Genomic DNA, 27,646 nt, shown 5'->3' with positions numbered 1-27,646 from the left:
AGTCCCAAGCTAGAGAAGAGAAATGTGTTACAATTCTAAAGAGTCAGTCTGTGAACACTACAGCTCTCCTTCAAAGAAAGTAAATTCCAGGTACTTCCCAGCACACTTTTTGCTCACCGTTTTATTTTTATGAGCTCTAAATATATGAAAATGAAATGAAAAAGCTGTAAAATTTTCAAGTCTAAGATAGAACAATGTGAACTGATCAAAACTGGCATTGATACAGTCTCTCTTTCCTCTTGCTGTATGCTCCTGGCACCTTCTTTACACCAAGCTGAGTGTTTTTCTGACTAAGCTGCGAGCCAAATTGGTAAAAATAGACTCCCAAACTGCTGACCAAACATTTCCTCTCCTTTCTTCAATCAGATCTAATGCTCATGTACTATATGCTGTGTTGATTCAGCATTCAAAACCAATGAAATAAAGAGCTGGTCTGTTTCTTTGTATTTCTCATACCGGTTTGGTTTCCCACAAGGATCAGCAAGCTTGCTCTTACCCCACAGCTGTGACCAATACACAGGAGAGCTTGAGGAAGGGGAGGCAAAGGAGAAGAGCTTTTGTTGTTGTTGTTGTTAGTAGAAGCCTAACTAGAGATGTTTAGGCTTAAGAGTGGTTCAGGATACTCAAAATTGACCTGAAGCCCTCTGAGAAATGGTCTTGCCTGTGCTTGGCTGCAAGAGCACTGGCAAAGTGTGAGAGAGTTGTCTTGCTGGGGAGTTTCAGGGCTAAACCATCTGTTTTGCTGATCACAGTTCTGGGTTCAGTTTCTGACATAGTGTAGAAGCCTAAAGCAACTCACTGTGTAAGTGGTTTAAGCTTAGACTGAAAGTGTGGCCTCAGAGTCTAAAAATGTGCAACTGATAAAAAGCATATTGAATTGGTACTTGTCCCATGGAATTGGGGACTGAAGTAGTTCAGAGAGCAGATTCAGCTACTGATGATGGCTGGATTGGATTCCAGTTGCATCAGCTTGCATGAACTGTCTATAATGTGCCTGCATGAGCATCAGTGCTGGCTGACACAGCAGAGAGAGCAGGGGAGAGGAGGAAAAGGCCATAGCATCATAGGCTTAAATTGCAATGACATTTTGTGCTGGAGTGAGCTGAGCAGCAGGTTACATCTGTCCAGGTGGGGAGACTTAATCAGTGCAACTACAATCAGCCTAGACCAGAAAAAAGAAGTGGGAGCAGAAGGTGGAGACTGCACCATGCACTCCATGTTGAAATGGATTGGTGGAGGGTGGGAGGAGGTCTGGGGTGCTCTTTTCCTCTCTGTTTTTAAGCACTTGGCTTTGCTGGTTCAGAGGTATGAATTGTATGAAGCACTACCTGAAAAATCTTCTGGGGCATGTAGATACAGTCCAGAGTGACATTTGTTCAAATCAGCTTTTGAGGAAGGTAAGGTTTTTCTTCTTGTTGGCCTTACCCAGCTCATCCTGGAAACTCAGCACAGTTTTGCAATTCTGAGCTGTGACATTCAGTTCCAAATGAAATTCAGTTCCTAATGTTGGGTGAGATGTTTCTTATAGCAGACAGTGATATTATACATGTTATACAGGCCATTCCCTAGGGGAATTCATGGCCTGCAAATGTGCAAAATCTCTGGTGGCCCATTTTCTTTAGATGTTACTTTACTTTTTTTCATATTTTCATTCTGCTTCTTCTATGTTCTGTACAAGGCACAACATTCTTGCCCTAGAATGTGATATTGTTGACTCACGTGTTACTGCACTTTCATGGCAGGAAAGCATGAATTTGATCTATCATTATTTTAGTTCTTCTCCTACTCTGTGCATTTAGAATTTAGATTAATTACTGCAACTATTATTGTAATATAGGAACTAGGTGTAAATATTCAAATTGGTACTTCTAAGGCTAAATTACTAAAAGCAAGGTGTACAACACTTGCTGTACAGATTGGTTCCAAAGGGACTGGCTAGGTGCTGAGGGTTTCTAAAACTCCCAGCCATGTTTACTCTCTGCTGGTAAATAAGAGACCTAGAGACCAAACTAGAAACATGATGGGACTTGGAAACTTGCATTTTATGAAATTGTTTTTACTTTTTTGTTTGTTTTTTTCAATGTAAATATCAGCACAAGCCTATGATGACAGGGAAGCAGAGAAAGAAAGGTGAAACAATCTGTTCTCGGTATTGCTGAGTTATTGGAGCTTGCCTCAGTTTGTCACAACCATGAGCCCTGTAATTAAATAGAATTCATTCCAGCACAGAGGATTTCTGTAAAAGTCTTTGCTCCACACACACCTATTTCAGGTCTCTGTGAAGGGCAGAAGTTTGGCATAACTGGTGAGGTTCTACCCCAGACATAAATCCTTGATGAAAATCCCAGTTATAATATTCAGCCACTGGATGTCCTCATTTTCAAAGGTCTGCAAAGGTTGATCAGCTGGAAAGCCACGTGTTGTTGACAGTTTGCAGAGCATTGCATAAAAATATTCTTGCATAAAAATATTCTGTGTGTATTGGTGTTGCTAAACTCCAAGCTTACCACCCATGTAGCAATGGAATCAGTTTCACTTATCAAAATAATTGAACTACTACTGGATAGAGAACATGTATTCTCAAATCTCTCTTTCTTTTCTGTTATTTTCTTGGTTTTTTGGGGGGCTTTTTTAATGACTTAACAGTAATTTATGTAACACTTTGCTTTGCAGGACTTGCATTCCTAAACACTGAGAAGTACACTACATTTCTTCCTTTTTCCAGTGCTACCTTTGCTGGAATTTACTGTAGTTTTTACTGTGACTTTGGACAGCTGGTTTGGTTTTTAAAGTTCCTGTGAATTCTCTAGGGCACATCCCTTTGCTTACCAGAGTCCTGATTGCCTGATCCCACAAAGACTTTGCCAGGGTTGGGTAATCACATTGTCTGTGTAGCTACACCTGCCCAGAGAGCTTAACTTTGCTTCCTCTCAGAATCATGGAATGGTTTGGATTGGAAGCAACCTCAAAGATCATCTAGTTCCAATGCCCCTGCCATGGACAGGCACACCTTTCACTCCACCAGGCTGCTCAGAGCCCCATCCAACCTGGCCTGCTTTCTCCTGCAGCTCATGAGCCATCATCACCCATCTTTCCTGGGCTGCAGGCATTTCTCAGCCCAAACTTCCCCTGCAGCTAAAGCTCTCATCCAGCCTCCTCATTCTTGCAGCTCTAACAGCATCATCCTCATTGCCAAACATTCCTGTCTTCTGATTATGATTTTACATTGCGTGTCAGACATCCTCCAACAACTCATAAAAATCTGAGCTGGCAGAAAGATTGACAATGGCCTGTCTGTAGTGTGTGTGGGCTTCTTGTTTGTTCATGAAATGTGGAAAAGCATTCATGAAAATCTGTATTGCTGATGTTTTCAGTTTGAAATTGCAAGGAAAAAAGGTCTACTTCTCTTATCTTTCTGCCTTTTATTTATTTAATATAAGCTGTTCTTAAACCACATTCTACCAAAGCAGCAGCTTGTACTTGCTTTATAAACAAATTATAATTTGTTTGAAATTGTGAAAGCAGGTTTTACTGTGAGTGGAAGACAAACTCAGAAAAAAAAAATTAAGGCTAGGCTTCTTTCCTTCATTAGGGAAACTGACCTTCTGGTATTAATGGATACACTTACATTAGATACCTACCCTTCATGTACCAGTTTTGTTCTTACCAGGCTGGTGCCTAAGGCACATCTCCAGCAGGAGTCAGCCTCTGTAGCTGCTGAAGTCTCTCCTAAGATGACTGATGCCAGCTATGCATTTATTTATCTCCTCACTCAGTAGTTCAGCACCAAGTGAATGCTTCAGAAAAAGAGATGTACATGTTATGTTTCCACACACTGTTCTGCAGGACTGGTAGATGCTCATGGAAAGTTGCTCACCCCCTTTGCATTCTTTCATGCAGACTGTTGAAAGGGAGTCGTGCCCAGGGCTGCTCAGGTGAGCAGAAACCTGGGGTGCTCCTGATAGGAGTCTCAGTCCTGGAATTTGCTCCAGCTAACTAAATGTGGTGATTTCTGGCCTCTGGAACAAGAGTTCATAAATTTCTTTCAAAATTCTTGTGAAAGATTCAGAAGATGGAAGACAGAAGAAAACACCATGGGCAGATCTGGATGACACAATTCTTGTCACAATTCTTCTGTTACCTTAATCCCAAGTATGTGCTTATGTTTCCATAATGGGGAGAAGAGCCAGGGGTGGTAGGAGCAGATGGCTCTGCAGACACAGTGAGGAGCAAAGAGCAGCTTCTGAAGGAGATGGATGTTGCAGGGCTTCTCCCACCCCAGAGCTGCCAGCAGCTGAGGAGCCAGGAAATGGTTGACTGGAAATGAGCTCTCTCCACTCTTGGAGGCTAACTTGGCTGTGGGAGTGAATCAGAAGTCATTTCCCTGCCCTAGAAATTGTGATACTCTGAAATTTGCTCACGTAAAGCTAAATGATTGTGTCTCAGAAAACACAGCTTCTAAACTGTGGAACTGTAGGAACTGGTGACAGTCTGCAGACAGCTCAGCCTTCTCCCTCTAGGCGAAGACTTATTGATCCCTTTTTGTCATTCTGAAGGGCATTGTGGGCCATGCAAGCAGTGGTGGCAAAAACAGGTGAAGAAGAAATGGGATTGGAGGCCAACACCTAAGCACTGAGGTTGGACACTTCCACTTTTCCCTCTGGTGCTCATGGTCATCCCTGGAAAGCTGAAGCCTCTGTGATTTTGCAGGGATCTACCTACTCTTTCCTCTTGTGGCTTTTGAAGAGCTCTTTGGAAAATGTCAGGTGCTGCTTTTAGGGATTGTAAAACTGGAGATTTAACTTGGAGAGATGAAAAGAGATTAAAGGTTTTGCAAGCACCAAACCCTAGATTTACAGCAAACACAGAGGATTTTGCTTCCTCAGGACAAAAGCCCTGATGCGGCTCAAAATCAATAATTGATCTATTTCCATTTACAGATACATCTGCATTCATTCAGGCTAGGAAACCTTAGTCCTAGGTGCAAATTTTCCTTTTAAGCAGCTTGTACTCAGGCTGCCTACATATGTATCTGTTCATCAAGTGGGCAACACTTAGTCCCTTCTAGAAATGAGCCAGGGACATTTTTTTCTACAGGAAGCCAAGAGTAGGACTGTCAAGACAGATGGAAGCTGCTGAACTGTTACACAGCTTGTTAGGGAAGTGCAGAGCCCTTTAAAGCTGAGGCTGCAGCCAGGATTTACCTCTTGAGAAATGGCAGCAATCCCCAAAGTAAGTAGTTTGCATGGGCTACAAATCTGCCTCAAAATAAGCAGCATGGATGCAGCCAGTAAGGCTGAACTCCAAATAAACCCTTTTTATTTCAGCTGTAATATGGGATGATACAAACATAGTGTGACTCTCCCTTGTTTGGTGCTCTGTGTCCCAGATCCCTGACTCTGCAACCACTTCAAGTTGTGGGTCACACATCTATAGACCACCTCTAGGTAAAAATTCCTGCTATGTTCACAAGAGATCTGTGAGGAATTTTGGTTTTGCTTCAGCTGGTTAATGAACCAGTGTTTTGCTCCAGCTGGATGCTTAATGCAGCACCTGGGCAGCACGACGCAGTCCATGGGGGATTTGTGGGATTTTTAGCTGCTAAATACTAGGCTTGTTACATGCACATGCTGCTGGCCTTTGTGAACTGTTTTGTTTTTTTTTTTCCCCAAAGGAATCTTGGACAAGTTTCATGATTGTGGCACCAAAAGGCCCATTGGTGGCAGGAGGCTGAGCTTGCTGCTTTCTGGTAAAAAGGCTCTTTTTTGTCCAAAGCAAATGGTCACAGCAGCAAAACCACTGTGCATCTTTTCAAGATACACATAGTGTATTGTCTGCTAAGTGTATTCTTAGAACCAGATGATCATTTCAGCTGAAACTTTGTTAAAATACCTGAATCTGAGCCAGACATGTAAGGCAGAAGACATTGTCCTGACAGCTGGAGTTTGGGGAGGTTGCAAGCAAGTAGAAACTAGATTTTACAGAAGGAAGTGCTGGGCTAGCTAATGATGGAGATTATAATCTCCTTGCATTGCTCCTGATGACAGAAGGACAAAAGGTGCCCTTCTGCTTCCTAGGGAGGATTCCAGATTAAAGAAAGGGCCTTTGTTTTTGGTGAGGGGGATTTTGGCTGAGGAAAGTTAGCAGGTAAGCCAAGATAGGAAACCTGCAGCAGCTTGGCATTGTGTGTGAGGTAGAAGCTGCCTATTTGGTGCTGAGTGTACCTCCAGGAGCTAGAAAGGGCAACATGCTTTTGGTTTTGGCTTTATTTATAGCTGCTGTGTACTCTCAACTTCCCTCTTTTCAAATTCCAGCCCTGAGATCAATTAAAAATACAGCATAAAGCTTCCCACCTTCCAGAAAATAAATTATGTGATCTCATGGTGGTCCTGTAGGAGATGCACAGGGTTGAAGTGGGAGATTGAAAAGAATCAAGGAAAAACTGCATCATACAGCTATATCTGTATTGGAGCCAACATCTTTATCCTGGGATCAGATTCCTGCTGAGATTTTGCTTGAGGGCAGCTTGTCCTTCCTGCTGGGAAGAGAATACAGGGTGAGCCACAAGATGACCATGGCTGTGTTGGGAAAGTTGGAGGAAAAGTGACATACAGGAAAGGGGGCCCTGGCTGTGCTCTGTTTCTTGGGGGTGGCCCATGACCTAGCAGCACTTCTATCTGGAGACAGCCCCATCTGTACAGCTCTTAAACCTGAGAGCACTGATGTATCTGGACAGCCTAAACCAAGGAAGCCCATGGTAGGGAGTGGGAGATGAGAAGTCAAGTCCCTGCCACAAGCAAGGAGCCTGGCGCCATGCACAGCAAAGTGGTATGGACAGCTGGGCTGCAAAATTACAGCCAAAATTACAAACTGCTGCTTGCCAACTGTGTGGCTGAAGCAGCTTGATGTCAGAGCAGAGTGGGTTTCCCTCTCACCCCTGTCTGGCCTCCTGTCAGCCTACGCCTCTGTGCAGTGCCTGGACAAAGCACTAAAAACTGGAAATAGAAATACAGAATTAAAAACTGGAGTAAAATGTCCAGGCCCAGGGTCTGTGTTTCAGTGATGGTTGGAAAACTGGTGGGTATAATAGAGGTGGCCTTTGAGTCCTAGTAAAATATCAGTATTGTACTTGAATATCTGTATATAGGGCTTACCCCAGTAGGTCCCAGTTGTTCTTGATGGGCTGCAGCTGTGATGCCCTTCATTGGGCTGCAGCTGTGGCTAGTGAAGATAACTGGGATAAAAGGGGGTGGGTTGGCCAGTCAGGGAGAGCCTTGAAGGAGCCCTGACTAAGAAGGAATCACATGTAGAAGGAGGAGTCTGTGCTGTGAAGATCTGCAGCCATAAGAAAACACTGAGAGAAGGTATGGGACTCTAGAAATCTAATAACAACAGTATGGGACTCTAGAAATATGAGTACAACAGGTAGGCATTTCACAGTTAAAGCTGAGCAGTATCCACAGTGGGTGGGGTGCTTCCATGCCAGGATTCCCACAATGGGCAAAACAAGCTATATATTGCACCTCTGGTGTCAGCTGGAAGAAGCCTATTTCTTGAAGCACCATGCTATTCTGGTCCACATATTTTCAAGTAATCTCATTTCACATTTGCAGTCATCTCAGATCTTCTCACAATCAAATTAATTTCAATATTTTCTTCCAACATAAAACAGTCCTAACTGAGCACATGGTACCTTGGAAAACCTCTTCTCTCATAAAATGAGCAAGGAGAGGCAGAGCAGTTCTCTGTGGTGGGATGTGCAGTGACCATCTAGCTGAGCTTCTGGGCTGATGGAAGTTCCTTGCAGTGAGGAGTTTGCTGAGGGGTCACACTCCAGCCCACCTTGCTTTCCATTCACTCCTCCTGTTTGCCTGCAGAGCTTTGGAGGTGCATGCATGGACTTCCTAGTTCACCACTGTATCTCTGTTTGCCAAGTGTTTACTTGACCTAAATTCTTTTGAAAACCATCATTTGTGACAACTTAGCACAGGCTCTACAGAACTGGGTAGCTGATTAATAAGCCCTGTGAACTGGATTCACAAGCTCTGACATTTTATCAACAGTACAAGCAGGGTTTTTTTTAAATTTTATTTTATTAATTTTTTAATGCTACTGATTTCTTAAACTATATTTTTTTCTAACTGTAAGATTGACCTGTTGTATATTTATCCTAAATTGTTAGTCCACCTTTCAGTCCTCAGCATAACATCTCTCCAGAAAGGGATTTAATTCTGAAGACAGTTGTGATTCTTACTGAGTAGTCACATCATACCAGGTAAACTCACTGGATTTGGAGGTCTGCTTTTAATGCCAGTTGTAACTGGGATATGATTAATGGCAGAAATATATTTTACCTGGTGCAGTGGCTTACTATACTTTTTCCATTTGGTATTCCAAATAATTACTATTATATTTTATTTGTCCTTGGTCTAATTCCTTAAATAAGCAACTTTCACAGTTCAGTTCCTCTTTCTCCGAGGAGAAGTGTCAGAAATTTCTTCATCTTTTTCCTGAAGATAAGTAACACTTTTATAACATGATATTTTATAACTTCAATGAATTTTACCACAGATTATTTTTTTAATTTAAGTACAGCTTTCCAGTTAACATGCATTTATATGAGTAATATAGGAAATTAGTGAAGGGTGGACTTAACATTAAACTTGCATTTCTGAATGCTAAATATGGAATTGTGTGTATGCAATTGTTGATAATACCCCATTTGAATTGGGCATTGAATTCCCTTTCAGCTGAGAGGAAGAAAATAAGAAACCACATATATAAAAGCCAAGGTTAAAAAAAAATTACAAGGCAGTCAAAATACTCTTTGTTGCAGTAAAATTTACATTAGCCCTGGTACTAGCTGCTTCTTCCTCCTCTCCATAAAACATGCTCCAGGTCCACCAATGAGTCCACCAAATGATGGGCTGTAAGAATGCTCCTGATATGGGTTCTTGAAGTGCTGTTCCTTGTCACCACCCTGGCACTGGTGGGAACCACCAGCTCAGCTTCCCCCAGGGAGATGTGATCTCCCGACCCTCATGATGCTGGAAGCCCACGGGAAGCTGAGGGTCTCTCATCATTCGGATAGTAGAGGTCATGAAATGATGATGAGATTTAATGGCCACCCAAATCCTCAGGCTGGGCTGATGGGCAGCAGGGTGACTGACCTACCTTGTGCTTGTATCTGCCTTTTTACTTCATGCCAAGTCCAGCAGTGTGGTGGTTTCTGCTGGCCATAGGAAATTGAGCACCGAACTACATCCGGTCAAGGATTATTTAGTTACATCATGGTGTTGATATGAAAAAATAAACATAGACCTGAATGCATGTCTCTACTTGCTCTCTTCGTGGTGGTTGAAGAAGCAAAATTTTTTGTGCAAAGTTGTATAGAACCATTTGAAAACAGCAAAAACTTGAAAAAATGATTGGGACCCAGAATCTACCCATCAGCTGCCATAGCCAGCCCAGCAACTGGGAGGGGGAAAAAAAATAAGGAAAAAGCCCATCCCGGCTGCCAGACTGTCTTTTCCTTATTTGCATGAACACATTATTAATTCTTCTGGCCAAAGAAGATGAGGGGTGTCAGCCCTTGAAACTTGGTGTGAAATATGAAACTACTGGATACAATTCAACCACATATGACTGGCCACTCCTTACAAACCAAACTGAAGCAAGAAGGATTAAACCAAAGTAATACCTCATGTGATTACAGCTCATTGTGTTCAAATAAAAGCTGACGTTAACATGAATGATTTGTTTGGTGGTGGGGGTGGAGAGGATAGGAGATGCTACAACTTCTGCTCACAGTGATTGCTATTTATAACTCTGTAAAACCACAGTGAACGTGTTAAATGCGCTGCCACGAGCGTGTGCTGCTTCAGCTTGATATTATGGCTAGAATAATTCATTGTGGCTCTTAGCCCTGCCTTTGTACTAGCAATACATTATGTGATCCTGTATCAGTTATTCTAGGCATACAAAAACCTTGTAGATGTGGTGGTACCTGTGATGATTAAACCATAATTTGTGACTGTAGCTGTGTAATCGGTGTGGGAACGCTTTACAGTCACATCTACCTGCTGTTTTTACAGCCCTCCTCTAAACAATTTACATAGAAACGAAGAACAAATGAGACCAGAGTCCTCAGCCAGCAAAACTGAGCAAAGAGAAGTATGTCAGTGCTAATTACCTCCAGCACCCTGCTGGGGCTGCCTTCAGCAGCTCTGCAGGCTGTGATACAGTGGGTTCAGTAGTATTCCAGTTTAATTTGCTTAGAGATGCTGGGGAACTAATCTTTCAGTAGAAATTCCGTGCTAGTTGAATTATTTTTTCCCCAAAACTAGTCCTGTTAGCTATAGTACTTGGGTCTTTCTGGCTTCATACTTTTCTTGTTTTGCCCTGGATTCTCTGTGCCATGTAACCATATCTCTTTATAGCAAGGCTTAGAAATCTGGGGGAAGGAAGAAGTCCTGAATGCAGAAAGAGACTTAAGCAACTTGGCCTGCTTTATTTTAATTTTACCAGTGTGGGTTTTTTTCCTGGGGAAGGGGGGGTTTGCATTTTTTTAGTATTCATTGTACTTTTCCTAGTGCTAAGTAGATTTTGAACTATGAGCTTTATGAATTACTTAAACTATGCTGATGCAAAATCTATTTCTATCCATTCTTTGTTTTCTCTATATCCCACTATGTACATTACTATTACATTCTGATTATTCTGAGTATTACTGCTTTCCTTGTAGTAGCACTAACCTCCTCTGCACTCACTCAAGCCCATGGATATCCTTGCTCTAGGCCTTTTTATAAGAATCTCAACTTGAAACTTGATGTTCTTGCTTGAATTGCCTTTGGACGAGCCAGAAAGCAATTCTGTCTGAGCTGTGCTGAGAAGGGAGAGTTACAGCATGACCTTGCTCTTGCTTCTTTCAAATCATAACTTCCAGGAACACTCCTGAGATCAGTCCAGCCTTATCTTTATTTCACATTTCATTGTCTGAGTTCTTTGTAAGTCACAGAAACCTAATTTTTTGTTCAGGATCACTCAGGATGATGGTATCTAGTAAGAGAAATTGAGATTTTCAGCACTGAAGCTCTTGGCTATATGCCCAGACCAGGCTGGAGTGACTGAAGGATGGCTCTTTGTTTGATGGACTTAAGACATTAATTTTTTTGATCATGACCAGTCTCCCAGGTTTCAACTATGAAGTGACTGTGTGTATAATTGGTACCCCTGGTGTCATTCCCAACAGAGGGCCCTGGAAGCACTGAGCTGTTCAGCTGGGTGATCTCTTGCAGCTCTACTGGCAGTGCCACGCAGGAGAGTTTGCTCACCTCCTGCTGTGTATGGCCTGCAAATAACCGGCTGCAGCCTTTGTTAATGAGCACCTTAACACCATTTATTGGGGGCAACTGGGACTGTCACAAACCCTGATGCGGGCTCCCTGATCACAGTGTGAATAGCAGGAAGATATGTGAACTGTGATCTCACATGAGAGCAGACTTCATCTGTTCCCCTCTGAATCAGAGCTGGTAGAAGTCTGACCTTGTCTGCACAAGACTGAAGAAAGCGGTCGGCTGGGAGAGAAGCACAAAGCTGCTCCCCACACTCATTTACTCCTCCTGCAGAAGAGGTACTGGCTCTACCTCTCTTATCAAATGGCAGCTGGAGCCAGGTAATCCTCCTGCAGGACTGTGAGACCAGCACAACTTAATTCCTTCTGCATGTGAGCCACACCTTGGCTTGCTGTGGAAATGTGTGATGCAGCAGGACTGCTTCAATGAGAGAGGGCAACACTGCTCTGACCCCCCAGGGGCACAGTGCCCCAAGTAATAAGCTTGTCAGGTATGTGTTAGTATGAATCCTGGCAACGTGCTGTCCTCCCTTCTCACAACTTGCATGCCTGGCTATAGCTTCTAGTTACTGTATTGTATCACAATTCTGTTTTCTCACCCTTTTTTCAAGACCTCTCCCACCAAAACTTGTCCCAATATGAATGTCTTCTTCATTTAGAGAAGGTTTTTTATTGCTGCTATTTCCTAGTGCAGAAGAACACAGATACCAGTAACTTATTACACTGACCAAAGCTGAACAAATTTGCTTGCTTGGGAGGTTGCTTTCTACAGTGAGAATACTATTTTCTCAAGAATGGCACTGGTTTGCCTTTTGACTTCCTCAGTGACCGTTTCCACACCATAGCTTCAGGCTGTACTTTCACCTCTGCAGTGGGCCAGGGGCACTAACACTGATTTAATGTCCTAAGCTTCCAAGGATTTTATCAAAATTCTGTGACACTAGCTGGCCAACGTAGAGAAAGGAAAGATCTTTATCCTTGTATTGAGAGTCAGCTGGTGAAGGCAGATCTCATAAATAAGTATTAAGCTTTCTTGCAATCACTCTGTCCCCCCCGGACTCCCTGAGACTCATGAGAAGCGTGTAAATTTTGACTCATTCTTCATTAAAGTACACAGACTCACCCGATTGTCAGTCACCCTCCTGTTATTGCCTAGACTTGTCACAGTGAGGCCTAGTCATGAGGCACATGACAGCATCTGCAGAAGTGACATCTCATGTCAGATTTTGTGTCCATGTCATGGAAGAAAGGTTTAAGCTGTTTATAAGCATCTGAGACAATCAGTGTAGTGCTGGGATCTGAAGTCCTCTTTGTCTGGAGGACATGCTGGGCGCTTCTCCCAAATGGCACAGAGGATGGTGGGACAGAGAGCAGTGTAAGATGGTGAGAGAACCTTTCCACTGAGGCCACTGCTAGAGATCTTGCCTGTTGTCAGATTCAGCTGATTCTGGACAATGTGGATGCTTCCAGACAAGCAGAAGATGGACACAAGGTCCTGAGGTGCCACTGACCAGTCTGTTTTTTAGAGCCATCCTTCTGTTCAGCAATTAAGCAAATCACGTTGTTCTCCAGTTTCAAACGCTTTGATTTATCCCATCTCCATGATGTAGTCCTTTGTAGTACTGCATGTCCTAGGCAAACTGGGGGTAGTCAGCAGTAGCCCTCCCTTGTTCATGTGCCCTGCTGCATGGCTCCTCTGTAGTCTCACTTCTTCAGAGGGTACCCTAGGAACAGAGGCACTGAGGTCGCTGAATTTAGGCAAAGCAGTCTTGGCAGCAAATCTGCTGTTGGTCACAGAGGCTTGTGAGCAGTTTAAACCTTATATCTACCTCAGTATTTGTTCAGTTGATCTCTGCTGAGCCTCCACATTCCCTGCATCTGGTTCAATACCTTCTGTGTCAAATCTTGGATTGGATCTGCCATGAGAAGATTGGTTTTCCTAACCTGGCTCCTCTGCCTGGAATCAGGGAGGACCAGTCTCACCAGCAGCTGCAAGAAGTGCATCTGAAGTGCCTGGCTGGGACCCACTAATTGTGACAGAGATGGTCCTCATCTCCACCTCTGAAATCTGCTGGGCAGCTTCTTGCATCCCTGTCTTTGCCAATCTCTGCCAGAGTGCAACAATGGTTTGATTGGTTGGTTTGATTTCTCCTGTTGAAGTTATCTAATCTCCTGCTGTGGGGCTGGGAAGGTTCAGGAGTGCTGGTGTGTGCCTGCCCTGTTTCTGAGCACATGTGAACACATTTATGAATGCTCTTTTGTAATTATGGAATATATTGATGGAAGGAAGAAACAATTGGTTCTGACAGCTATTTTAAAAGGATATTTAAGAAAAAGATATATAAGATATATAAGAAAAAGTTAACATTTTAAAAGTTTCTTGTTTTGTAGGTCTGCAAAGAATAACAGTATGTAAGTACCTAAGATGTTGTTTTTAAAACTAAAAAATAGGCAGATCACTCCAATTCCCACAGAAATTTAACAAGTGCAGCTTGCAGGATTTATCAGCTGATTTAAGAAGAACCCAACAATAAATACATTGCAACTTTGTAAGATTAAGTATTGTTGGTACCATGCAGGGATTGAAGAACAGAGACAATTACAATAAACTCCCTCTCCTCTATTCCTATATCTGCACCCAATTATAATTATGCAAGAAATTAGCAATATTTCAAGAACAGTGCTGATGTTAACTCCCTCTTTTCAAAAGTATTTTGTGTTGCTGTGTAGATTACAAAATTGCTATTATGCAACCAGAAAAACGAGATCCTTTAGACTGTTTTGCCATCAGAGCTCAGGAGCACGTCGCCCCACTCGCAGGGCTGGGGAGTGGGACTGCCGGAGCCCATAGCCGGCGGACGCGGGCAGAGAACTGCGGGAGTATTTGTCTTTGTTAACCCTTGTGACCTAACGATTGCCCTTTTGAAAGGGAATTTTAAGCCCCCATATTTCAGAAAGCCTTGAGTATAGTATATATTTCTCTCTTTTTTTTAATTTTTTTTTTAATGTTAGACCAATGCAGTTTGAGAGGGAAAACATTATTCACGGCCAGGTACCTAGAGTGCGTTCCATGCATTTTATTGTGTTACTTTCTAGACAGAGTTCCAACAATTGAAAAGAAACTGTGAGCGTGGTCTGCGCACGCTCCCGCTCGGTGTTCGCGGGCGCTTCAGGTAGGGATCGGCATGTCCCAGAGTGGGTACAATGAGCGTCCCGAACCGCTCCCCGGCACTCCCGGGGATTGCGCCCGCCGCCCGCCTCGCGGGGCGCTGGCCGAGCCCGCCCGGAGCGGCTGCGGGCCCGGCCCTGCGGGGGAGCCGCGCCCCGCCAGTCCCCGGCGCGGAGGGGCGCGGTGCGAGCCCCGCTGCCGGGCAGCACGCTACGCTTCCAGCCGGGGGAAGCTCCGTGCCGGCGCCGCTTTTCTTTCCCTTGGCAGAAAGTTGTGCGGCCGCCCGCCCCCGGCTGCCCGGGGCGAGGCGGCGCCGGGGCGGGAGCGGGGGGGTGTGCGAGCGGCGGGCCGGGTCCGGGCCCGGGGCGGGGCAGGGCGGCAGGGCCCGGCCCCGCTGATGTCAGCCGGGACGGGGGAGGAGAGGAGGGGGAGCGGGAGCGGCCGCCCGTGTTCCGGGTCAGGCGCGGGAATGCGCGGCGGCGGCCGGCAGCGCTGCGCTCGGCGCCCCGCGATGCCCCTGCGGAGCGGGCAGCGGCCCGCCGAGAGGCTCTAGGGGGACGCCCCCGGTTCCGCCCCGCTCCGGCTCCCGCCCATTGTTCTCCCGGGGCCGCCGCGCTCGCCCGGGGCTGCTTCCCGCCGGTGGCGGCGGCGCGCTGGATGCGGCTTGCGGCCGCTGGCTCGCCGGGACCCGCGCTGCGCGGCGGCGGAGCGGGCAGCAGCTCCCGCGGCCGGCGGCGAGGAGGGGGCGGCGGTGAGCGGCGGCGCCCGCCCCGCGGCCCCCGGCGGCGGGGCGATGTTCCACTGCATCCCCCTGTGGCGGTGCAACCGCCATGTGGAGTCCATCGACAAGCGGCACTGCTCGCTGGCCGCCGTGCCCGAGGAGATCTACCGCTACAGCCGCAGCCTGGAGGAGCTCCTGCTGGACGCCAACCAGCTCCGCGAGCTGCCCAAGGTGAGCAGGAGTGGGAGCGGGGACCGGGTGAGCTGCCCCGGCAGGTGCCCGCCGAGCTCCCGGTCCAGCGCCCGCACCGAGGCGGCGGTGAGGGGCTCCTGGGGCCGAGGGTCTGTGCTGGCAGCCCTCGGAGTTGAAGGAAGACCTGGAGTTTCAGGTTAGCGTTTCCCCGGAGTTTGATGGGAAATGAGCTTTTAGGAGCAAAACCTGGAGATCCGCGTCTTGCGGCAGGACAGGTCCTGTTGGAGGGCAGGGGGGTTGGTGCCGGAGTCGCAGGACATGAGTGTATATTGTGATTAACATTCACGTCATCGGAATTACGAGACCTTGGAGGGTATTCTGCCCTCCCCTTTTTTCCCCTTTCGGTAGATACTATCTGCTCCGTACATGGGAAAACCAAAACCCTCAAGCAGATAACCGCGTTCCCGTTTCTGCTTTCTACTCCTGGAAACTTCGTTGTGCAAAACACCAGAGACGAATAAGCCTTTTCTGTGTCTCGGTCTAAGTCCCGTGCAGTTGTCAGTGTTTTGCTTCTTACTTGAAGCTTGTACTCAGAGTTTAATGCATACTGTGTTTTTGGTAGTATTGTCAAAGAGGAATTCGCTTTAAATTCAACATGATTTTGAGACCTTGAAGTGGGTACCTACCAGTGTTCCTCTCCCGGTGGCACTTGCAGGTTTTGCCGGAGGGGCTCCATGAGAGTGGTTCCAGCGAGGCACTGCGGCTCCACAGATGCAGAGGGGGTGGGAGGCATGCTCCGCTTCTGACTTGAGGACCCCCGGGCTTTTTCCCCCGTGTGGGTTCCTTAAACTTTGGACAACTCAGAAACATTTGCGAGTTGTGGTTGGTAGAGTTTGACACGGGAAGTGTTACCTGGAAGCTACATCTTAAAGCTATGTGGACTCTTACTTACTAACTTGGAATCCAAGAAACTGAACTCACTAGCCAGAAAATTTTTCAAAAGCACCTTTGTTTGTACCTGAACCAAAGTTGCTCTGTTCATACCCAGACTTAAACAGCCGTACTTTTTCCTTTTTGAAATTCAGTGCACTCACATACACTCTCTTTTTTCAACTCTACATAGTAACAGTAGTCGTGGTGGCCAGGTTTTCCTTCAGACAGTAGTAAAAATAGTCAGCTGCACCGATGTATTAAATTTGGCTTTTTCTTTTGAAAAACCAAGGCACAAGTTTGCATCTTGTTGTGACTGAACTCTTTATCCTTCTGAAGTAGAGCAAAACTGGTTTGCATAGACTGTGTGTGGGTGCTATTTTTACTTCCAGCAGTTTTTACTGGCTTTGTGCACGGACCAAACTCAGGAGTCCCTTTGTACTAGATCTTTCTTATTAGTGTTGGCTTTCAGGCTGGTACACATCATGTTACAGAGGTATTTAATGTGTGTGTGACTAAAATCCCATTGACACTCATGGCTCTTGAATTTTAAAGAAAAGTAATAAATTCACTGCTGACTGGTTGCTGTGTACAAATGTAAAGGATGATGTCTGTTCATGGTGTTATATGGTATTAATTTCTGTAAATAGAGTGCAGCTATTTACTGTTTCTCTTCTATTCCTTGAACCATAATATATGAAATTGCCTTTATTTGCCCTGTGATGCTTAAAAAGACCACTTTTTTCCCATTAGTTGTGTGTGACTATGCATTACATTCCATACCTGTAAGAAATAGCTGAGGTGGTTAAAAAACTCCAAAAATCAGCCTAGGCTCCTTGGCATTGTGGTGAAATCAAGCAGAAGTTGAAGTCAGAAAGAAGGTTCTTTTTTTCTTCCCTTTTTTTGTTTTAATGTGCATGGATCATGTTACAGGAGTGCCTAAATATACTGTAGGAATATGTTTGTGGGTTTTTAGCTGGACTAGGAGGAATCTGAAGAAATACAACCACAGAAACATACTTGTATCTATCCTAAGTACTTTGTGCCTTGTCAGCAATGCAGGGAGGCATTTTTATTGGGGCTTCCTGCACAAACCTATGAACTATCCTTGTCAGTTCCTTATTAATGATTTCTGATAAATGGAATAATAGCACCATCACCTCATGTAAGTGCTGACTCTGCAGAATTGTGAGGTACGAAAACAGAGCTGCAGTCCTGAATGTGAAACTAATGTATTGAGGGTAAAACTGATAGGAAGAGCCCTTTTCAACTTTTCTACCAGTTCTGAAAGTTCTCCTCTAGGAATCTGGTTGAGGAGAATCATGGAAGATCTCTCAGTGGAAGGTAGCTACAGCATACATTGCTAATTGCTGTTATATTTAAATGGTAGTGTCAATGCAAAGTACAGATTCAGAATTGGTAATCAGTGCAAAAAGCTGGGGTAGACCATACCTCTGGTAGAGAAAACATGAGGGAAATCATCAGAGTGTGTAATTAACAAACTGTTGGGTCAGCATAGATAAAAGTGGTTGTTACATCCTTAATTTAGTGTAATTCATTATATTAGTTTGACCTTACCTCCATTAAGTTTCTTCTCTACGTACATAAAGGCAGTAATACAAAATCAAGCTAGATTTTGGCTGAGTTGAGGCCTAAACAAGTCAGGAGAATTATGTAACTCTCCGTGGCTGGTTAGTTAGGTGTTTTTCAGTGCTTGATGAAGTCCTGAAGTTCACAGTGATCTGTGCCAATTCCTGGTGAATCACCTGTGGGCTGTGCTGATGCCATAATATAATCCTTCAACACTGATAAGGTGTTTGTGCTGCTGAGATGGTTGTGATGCCCCTTAGGAAATTGCTGCTGTAAAGCCTCACCTTGGCAGAGTGAAGAAGAATCTCCCTGTAAACTCTGTCACTTGCAGCAGAAGTTGCCATGGATGGAGGAGGAGACCCCAGCTCTGCTGCTCAGCTCTTCATTGTGCACACAGGTAGCTCAGACTCACTTCCCAGTGTGGGCAGCTGTGGTCTGAAAGGTCTTCTACAGCAGGCAAGAGGTCTTGTAAAGCTTCTGGGAAATCGAGTAGATACTCGTGAGTTCTTTTACCAACTTTGCCATGGCTACAAGACTGAGAGTGATGATGGCTTTTTTTCTAGACATTCACTCTACATCCACTTGTATTTTTTTTTCATCCCTTCAAATGTAAAGCTTTCTGAGGGAGATAAATATCAGCAAGTGGCATGATGAAATATGTGGATCTGCTGCATTTCTCTCAAGCTGATGAGGCAATTTGTGTTGGATGCACACACTTCCCCCCTCCCCCCCACTTCTCTCTGCCCCCATTTCTATCAAGTAGCTATAAAAGGTGTCCTTTGGTTGGTTTGATCCAATACACCAGTAAAAGAATATACTCTAATGCGTCCTAAAATCTCCATTTTCAGACACAGAAGTAGTCTTAGGCTTTGTTTAATTTGTAGGCTTTCCTAGCATACTTAAAACCTCTCTTATTCTAGAATAAGCTAGTAGAACGTGGCATATGTGAGAGTTAATGAAAAAACCCAACAGAAGAAACACACATAAGAATCCTATCAAAATATGGAAGACAACTTAGAGAGTTTTAGCACCTCGAAGGAAAATGACTAGCAGGACTCAGCACTATTGCTGAATTGTGTGTTATGAGAGTCATGTGAAATATCCTCAGGAGAAACAAGGAATACACTTGCATTATGTTGAGGGAGTTACTTTGCTAGTTTTATTTCTGTTCTGTAAGCTGACCAAAATGCATGGTAGAATTCTTCACCTTTTTCTAAGGGGAGAGGGTAGAAAGGGTTCATCTGGAAAATACCTGAAAAAAAATGTCTGAGGATCAGAGAGAGGTGCCCCTGTTATTTCTACTCTTCCCCATGTTTGCTTCCTTGTGGATTCATATGTGGCCCAGAAAAAGAACTGTTTCTCTGACCCCCTTTTCCCTACAAATACTTTTTCTTTATCAAGTTGTATCTGTCAGCATTTTAAGAATACAAGGTAATAATTTTTGTTTGTAGAGTAACATAAAGGTTTTTTTATATAATTTTGTTGCTGCACATTTGGTTTCCATGTCAGTCAGTGAATCTTTGTCAAGGTTTCCTTAGCTGCTCTGCTGGATCCTGGGGTCCCTTCTTTGCTCCATTCCCCAGTTACATGATGCAGAACTTGTTCCTACATTGACAGTGACCCTTTTCTGTCTTTACCACTGGTGTCTCAGACTCCTCACCCTGAATGTTCATACTTTCCCATCCTCCCCCATCCTTCATGTTCCAGGATCTTTCTTATTTCTTCCAACCCAAAGAGCTCGGTCTACTGTCTGTTGCTGATGCTTTGCTTCCTCTCCCATCCCTTCTGTGCTGGGTTCTCGACTGCCCTTGCAAACATCTCTTTCCTTTGTGCTCTGCTCTTTCCCCTTCCTTCCTGCTGCCTCCCAGGTTCCCTCCTCTGCTCTTACCCTTCTTGCAGGATAAGCCAGCCTGGTGGGATGTGCTGGAGGAGCAAGCTGTATGCTATTAAGCTGCTGGTGGTTTTCCACAATAATGAAGTCTCTCTGAAGCCTTTCTCAGCAGATGTGGCTGTTTTCCCACAGAACAGCAATTTCTAGCTGTCAGCATGCTTCTCGCCACTTCTGTTTTACAAGACAAATTAAAGAGCTGCACCCTTTGGTCTGAAAAGGATGGGCTGTGTATAGAGTCGGTGGTAAAGTGTAACTCTTAACTTGCTTAAATAGTTCCTTCTCCTGTGTTGGATCCCATGTGCCTTCTGTTGATTATTTTGTGTATCTGATTTTATTGGAAAAAAAAAAATGGTTGCCAGTGTGCATAGAGCAATTTAAAATTGTAGTTTGTGTGGTTTTCTTTTCTAAACCCATAGCATTTTTGTTTTCCTTGGGAGTGAAAACTTGATGAATTTTTCAACTCAGGCTGTAATGTGCAGTATATCATTTGCTGCACGTCAAAAACTATTCTTCACTGAAGAGTAGGCTTTCTGGCAAATTGCTTTGATAGAAGAAAATAACACATTCTGCATGATGCGTTTCAATAGCTTTTCTAATGAAAAGCATCAGATAAAAGTAAAATGCTTTCAATTCTATAGATCAGTCTGTAGTTGATGAAATGATGTTTTCTATTCCAGTACATTAGAATTTAAGGGCAAATACATCCTGTCAGCTTAATTTCTCTGTAATTCAGATTTGCAGTACAAAATTGAATCGCTGCATATTTCTTTCCCAGTGATAGAAAAGAAAATAATCTTAGGAACCCTTGAATGCAGTATTATATTTTGGCCTTTGTATTAAATCACAGCATTCTTTACATTGGTGGGTGGTGGAAATAGCTTATAACACTTGTTTTGCTGCTGTTTTGTCTTGCTGCTGCTCAGTTCTTTAACTCAAAGAATAAAGACCACTTTCCCATGATACTTCTAGCAGATGTTGTTTATGGAAAAACTCCAGTGGCAGAAAAAATTTCAAAATTTTTTCTATGCACTTAGTTTAGCCTAAGAGTCTAAGGAAGTTTTTTTTCCCTTTGGGGAATGATTTTTATGTAGTGTTTGTAAACCTAATGTAGTGCAGCACTGAATCATTTTGCATCTCCGAGCTTACAAATTATATCTGTCATCTGTAATTTTTCTTCTTGGTGTTATATATTAAAGCTTCTCTGTAGAGTTACTAGATAGATGTGAGACCCTTTTCCCAAGAGACCTGTTTAAACCCTGGCCTTGTCCTGTGCCCCAGTTTCTTTGTTAGAGATGCTGCTGGTCTGCTCTGCTTGACATTCAGCACTGTTGGTATCTCTTATGTGTGCTGTTGAAATCCAGGGTGCTATTATCTTACTAAAATCATATGAAAGCTCCTTAAGAAACAGTCCCACTGTTCTTCCCATACCATACCTTTGTCTCAGGAAAAAACCTGTTCTGAACTGAGTTTCACTGTTCTACCATTGTTTCTATCATTATGCAACCATAAGCCTGAAAGACACTTGTTTGGTCAGTGGCCAGTAATCTGTGGAAAGACATGATTATCGTACTGTGCCTCTCTTTAAATTTGTGTTTATAGCTGCTTAAGTTGTGTGTATATAGGATCTTTATTTCCTTTTATTGAATGCACAGATCTCCTTGAGTTTGGAGAGATGTGGTGGGATGTCTCACGTGGCTGGAGTGCTGCAGTGAATAAACACAGGCTCTTTAACAATAGGCCAGGAAAGCAAGGATGGGGAGTTGCCCTTTGGATGAGAGAGTAGCAGGGATTTGTGGAGTTTTTCTTTGGGGTGGATGATGGTCCAGCTGAGAGTAGGTTGGGATTAGTGGATGGCATTGTTTTGGGTGTCTGCTGATCAGGATGAAGTAGTGGATGATGCCTTCTTCACATAACTGGAAGAAGTCTCATTTTTACAGGCTCAGGCCCTCACATGGGTCTTGAACGACATGACAGCTGGAAGGACAACACATCAGGACATAAACAATCCAGGAGTTTCTGAAATGCTTTGATGGCTTCCTAACACAGCTGCTCAAGGATTTAGTGGACAGAGGTGATCTGTTAGACCTCATACTTAAAAAGAAGAAAAGGCAGGTTGAGATGTGAAGATCAGGGTTGTAGTAGCTGTATTGACCTTGGTCACCTTGGCTGTAGTGACCATGAGATGGTGGAGTTCTGGGTTCTGAGAGGAAGGAACAGAAATAAGCAGCATCTTGAGAAAACAAACTTTGGTATGTTTAGGATTCTCCTTGGAAAAGGTTGGTAAAAATGATGTTTATGCTACCATTCAGCAGGACAGGTAGAGGCTGGAGAAATGGGCAGAGAGGAATCTCATCAAGTTCAGTAAAGAGAAATACACCTGCACCTGGAGAGAAATAACCTAGTTCTCCAGTACAGGCTGAGGGCTGACCATCTGGAAAACAGTTTTCCAGTAAAAAACTATGGGTAACCTGGTGGACAAGTTGTCTGTCAGCCAGCAATGCTCCTTCATGACAGAGAGAACCAACAATATCCTGGGCTGTGCAACACAAAGCATTGCTAGCAGGATCCTTGTCCTCTGGCTAGCATTGGGGAAACAGGCCTGGAGTGCTTTGTCTAGTGCTGGGTGTCCCAAAAGAAGAAACATGGACATACTGGACATACACTGTAGGGACCACGAAGACTGTTAAGGGCTTGGAGCATCTCTCAGGAGAGAAGGCTAAAGGAGCCAGAGTAGTTAAGCCTTGAGAAGAAAAAGGCTCATGGTTTTATATAAATACATGTCAATCAGCATGAAATCTTGCTTGGGGTGCCCCGTGACCTTACAAGAGGCAGTGGGCAAGGACTGAAACACAGGGACTGTCTGAAATATGAAAATACTTTTTTACTATGAGGGTGGTCAAACACTGGCATGGGTTGTCCAGAGAGGTTGTGCAGTCTCTGTTCATGAAGATGCTGTAAGCCTGGCTGAACATGGTCCTAGGTGACCTTCTCTAGGTGGTCCATGCTTTGAGCAGGGGTGCACTAGGGGATTTCTAGAGCCCCTTCCAACCTCACCTGTTTTATGATTCTGTAGAGGGCATATCAAAGATTTTGCTCATCTTTAACTTGGGCGGTTTTAATTATACAGATGGAATTGTTGTGGTTTTCCAGGTTTATTCACCCTCAAATGTTTAATTGTTTTACTTTCTACATTGATAATGTCATGGTGGTTTTACAGCACATGGATTTACAGCACATCTCACTGTAAATCCTTAAAGAAATACCACTGTATGATTTGAACAACCATGTATTTACAGTTAGTGTCAGAGAGAGAACTGTGCCACTGGGTGAAGCTGAAGCAGACTGTACACACAGTAAAAGTAGTTTTATTGAAAGTTTGAGATTTTTTTCAGTATGACAAATGTTAAAATACTTGCTAAGAGCACTGGTATCTTGAGACTATGTTACCTTTTGTAACCTGTTGTGATTATTGTCAGTTAGTACTATCTATCATGCAATACATACTTGAATTATTAAAATCCATAATAGTTTGTAGAGAAGCAACATTGCATCCTTATATTAACATACCTCTAAACATAGAACTCTGTGTTGAAAGCTACAAAGAAGTTTATTACCAGTTAAGTATGTCTAGGTTTTCTCCTCCTACTTTCCAGATTTTTCTGTTGTATTGCTTCACACTTGATAAATTCTTTACCTTTTGACATCAAATGAAAGACCACAGTCTGATGGAAGAACTTAGTCTGTTTCCTAAACAAAGGAAAGTCATTGTCTTCCCTGGTAGTGTCCCTGCAATTGTTCAGAAGATTTTTGAAGTGTGCTTGGTTTGAAATATTTTCTAATGGCAGTTTTTTGTAGTAACAGCTCAGTTCTACTGATTTTTGTTCTGAGTTGAAAATAATTAAGTAGTTGTGTTTCAATACCTTTAACTTTTTTTTTTTTGTAAGGTGTGTACTGTTGTAGTAAACTGGTAGCATTCTCTTCTCTTTGCGATGTACGTAGGTGAGACAAGGTTTGTGGGTTTGTACATCTGTACCTCTAAAATAAATTTTATGATTATACATAGAGTTATTTTTGTAATTATATCAGTTGGTCAAAAATAAAGACATTACCTCCTGCCAACAGTCTTGTATACTGGAAAAATGCATGCTAGAAATTCATTAGAGAGATTAATGTGGGCTTTGGTTGTTTTTTTTTTTTCCTCCAAATGGCAAATGCATTTAACTGCAATGAATCTGTTTCATTGTTGTAGATGTTTTCTGGCCTCTCTTAAAGGCAGAGGTAGTCCCTCTCACCATTGTACTTTAACAAACACCTCTAGCATGGAGTGCTCTTTAACCTTTGTTGCTTCTGCTTAATTGATATAAAAGAGAAAGTAAATCCTTGTCTGCCAGGAACAGTGGGAGACAACCTGGTCAGTGCATTGCTTGGTAGGTAGCACTTGATTCAGTGCTGCAGTGTATTGGTTTTTGAGAGTGGATAGTTCCTCATTTGTCTTCTTTTAAAAGGAATGCTAACAACTGAGAGTAGGACCTGCAATTGGCCCATCCCTGTTAGTGGTTCAGAAAATGGCATATGCTTTGAAAATAGGGTGTCAGAAGTGTAGCAGGTCGATGCTGAATACCAGCTTCAGTGAGGCATTGGTGTAATTTTTGCTTTGTCTTCTGTAGGCCTTCCGCCACAGCCTGGCTTATTTTTCTCTTGGGCTTTCATTTCAAGTACCCATTGGAGGGAGAGGCAGCAGTTGCAGCATCTGGTTCTGTTTAGTATATGTGCCCATGAACTGTGCTGTTTTAGTAATATTTTTCTCTTATTGTGAAATCCAGTAGTTTTATTAATGTTTTGTATGGACTCCTGCTTCAATGTCCACCTCCATGATGTTTTTCACTAATATTCATGATCACAAAGTTGGTAGTAGAATGTTGCAAGACCAAAGGATAGCTTGAATATATTCCCCATACATGGCTGGATGTGTGAAACAATCTTTCATCATGCCAAGTATATGTAACAGTTCTGTCTTTGCTTATGGCACGTGTGAAGACAGAATTGGAGACCTCAGCTGCATGGAGTGGTTGTCCATTTGCCAGGCAGGCAGAGGTCTGTGTGCTGCTGTCCATCCCCAGCTGCTGCTGCATCTCCTCATGGCTCAGAGCAAGTCCATCAGCTGCTGCTTTGATGCAGTCACCAATTGCATGATGACCCTGCTGTGCTGCACTGTGAGTTCATCCCTGCCCTCAGAAGTTGCTTCTGTATCTAAGGGAGTATTTTATTTGAAAATTACAGGGTGTTGTGCCCAAAGGATCACATGGGATCCATATTTGTGAAACCCTGTTGCCTTTGCCAGCTGTCCTTGCTCACAGGTGAAAGGAGACAGAGTGACTTGAGGAGTCCTGATGTTGCCAGCAGGCTTTGTGCGAGATGCCAAACTGAGAATGACCATGCTAGGCTTTACTGGAGTCTCTTTTCACACTTCATGAGTCCATAGTAGGATTCAGCTTCCTCAGCATTTTATTGTGCAGCTAGTTTGGATGTGCTTCTACAGGAAAGGTTTCTGTTCTCTGTGCTCTTGCTGGTTTTCCTCTGCGCTCCTCCCGTGCTACTGGCAGAAGTCTCTGGGTTGGATTTTAAGACAATGATGTACAGGACTGCATCCTAGAAAGAGTTTTTTGCTCGCAGGTTAGTTGTGGATTTCGATGAGGGTGATGTCTTGAGGCTGGAGTGGAGTGCAGGGTGCATTACAGCTTGCTGGGAGCTCCAGACTGGGATGTCCACTGGAGTAGAAGTGGTACTTGAAATCCCACCAGAGTGTAGGGCACTGAGTGTCCTCTCTCCTTGGAATCCTTAGCACTGAGTGACCCCTACTGATATGATAGTCTGTCAGAGGCCTTTCTGTTGATGCCTTGGACAGAAGTGGAGTGGAGAGGAACGAGGAAAAGCTCACCCTTCCCTCTTTGCCTTTGCCCTTCAGGGAGATGGGGAATGTGTATGCTTGTGCCAGAGCCTGGTTATTAAACCCATTCTGAGGAAGTTGAATGCTTGGATTCACTGGTGCTGCTTCACTACGGGATTTAATCCTTGTTTTCCTCATGGTGTCCTGAGCACCAAGCAGTGTGTTCACCTAAAGTGGGTTGGGCTTCTGTTGCATTGCACAAAATAGCATGATATTCTCACAGGCTTCCTCTGCTGCCACTGAAGCCAAGCAACAGTGCAGACAAAGTGGTAACTCCCAGGGGCCAGAAGCAAGGGGCAGGGACCTTGTTGGACAGCAGCTGTGTTGCAAGGTTATTTCATGGATTTGATGCCTTGTCTCTTATTCACTGCTTTGCTTATTACCAAAATTGCCTCTTCTACTTGTATTTTCTTGAAGAAAGACCTCAGAAAAAGATTTTTCTGAAGCACTATAAAAAGTGTGGGGAAGGATTTACTGTAATTTCCCTTATCCGAGGACCGAAGGAGGACACATAGCTGGTGATTGGAAGTAAACAAATGAAATGGTGTCCTCATTGATTTTTGTTTACAATGTAGGAGAAGAAAATGGAGCCTGAAGTAAGATTTAAAACAAGAATGCATTTAGGAGTTAAACTGTGTTTAAATTGCTATGTACCACTTCTTAATTCTAAAGCATAGATAGCCTTTAGTTGGTCATTTGTAAGTTTGGAAAATGGGTCAAATAAATACAGACATACTTACGAAACAGAACCTAATAACATACTCTGTCTTAGAGCTTACTTAATTCGTTTTAATATAATAATTTAATTGCCTGAAGAAGCCTTAAAAGCTGAGGCAGCATGTGTATGTGGAAAATCCATATTGGCATCTGAAGGAAATCTGACATAAGAGCAAATGCTTACAAATTCTTAATCTTGTCAGCAACAGCTCAAGTGCTTGCAAAAAAAAATCCTGAAGCAAAAAACCACCAAACCCTCATCTTATCTGGTGTGTGTGTAACCATGGAGCAAGTTAATTTGCAATTTTCTTTCTCCTTTACATCTCATTCTAATGTCTACTGCTTATGCTAGCCCATTGTGAGAATTAGGCAGTGGATTCTGCCTAAAGAGAATTTTTAATTCTCTTTGCTGCTAGTTGTGGTCACAATAGCTAGTAGTAGTCTTTTTATGGAAATGTTTTGCTTAACACAGTAAACATTTAGTTATGGTACCTGTGCCAGGTGGGTTTGGAGTGTGACATGTCTCTAGCCCTGCAAAGGCTCTAGCAGTTCAGATGATGCTGGAATGTTGCTCCTCCCCTTAGAAAGCATTAACTGCAAAAACATCTTTGTTCCCTCCTATGTGTTTTACTTCAACTGTTTATTGTTTTCATGTATTTCCATTTATGTTTTTTTTATTCCCATCAGCTAAGGTGCTGAATTTTCAGGGAAAATTCTCAGGCATGAGTATTTTTTGTTTTGGGAGAGAACCATTGAAAGAAACGCAGAGATATGTTTTGTTGGCCACTTGCATGGAAGAAAATATCCTACTAGTTTGGCTTAATTCTCTTAACTTTTTTTCAATAGAATTGAGTACCAGTTGTAGTGGTATTCTTAAAAAAAAGGTATGAAAATGAGGGCTGTGGGATCACAGTCTGTTTATACTTTTCAGTGAGTCATGCACTTATCTGTTACTTTTTTTCTTCTGTTGGCTGACATCGACCCAATTTTGTCAGAATGAAGTTTTTTTTTAAATATGTGTCTGGGTGAGAGAATCTTGGTTAGTTTTCCAGTGAGAGAAGGGATCTGTTCAAGATGTATATTCTTAAAAAATCCATATAATAGAAACCTCTGTAAATTCTTTGATAGCAGGAAAA

At 43.4% G+C, this 27,646-nt stretch overlaps 1 protein-coding gene across 1 annotated transcript in view; it reads left to right on the top strand.

Annotated features, from left to right (window-relative positions):
* The first annotated feature begins 14,990 nt into the window (after positions 1–14,990).
* Positions 14,991–27,646, top strand: part of LRRC1 (leucine rich repeat containing 1) — a 69,545-nt gene continuing 56,889 nt past the window's right edge. The window contains exon 1 of the mRNA XM_064707568.1: positions 14,991–15,474. Coding sequence (XP_064563638.1) covers positions 15,316–15,474 — 159 coding nt within the window. The 5' untranslated portion in view covers positions 14,991–15,315. The remainder of the gene's footprint in view (positions 15,475–27,646) is intronic.

The sequence above is a fragment of the Zonotrichia leucophrys genome, chromosome 3 (assembly GCF_028769735.1).
Source record: "Zonotrichia leucophrys gambelii isolate GWCS_2022_RI chromosome 3, RI_Zleu_2.0, whole genome shotgun sequence".
Classification (NCBI taxonomy): Eukaryota; Metazoa; Chordata; class Aves; order Passeriformes; family Passerellidae; genus Zonotrichia; species Zonotrichia leucophrys.
Note: the sequence above shows the minus strand (reverse complement) of the source record. Positions and strands in the feature narration are given on the sequence as shown.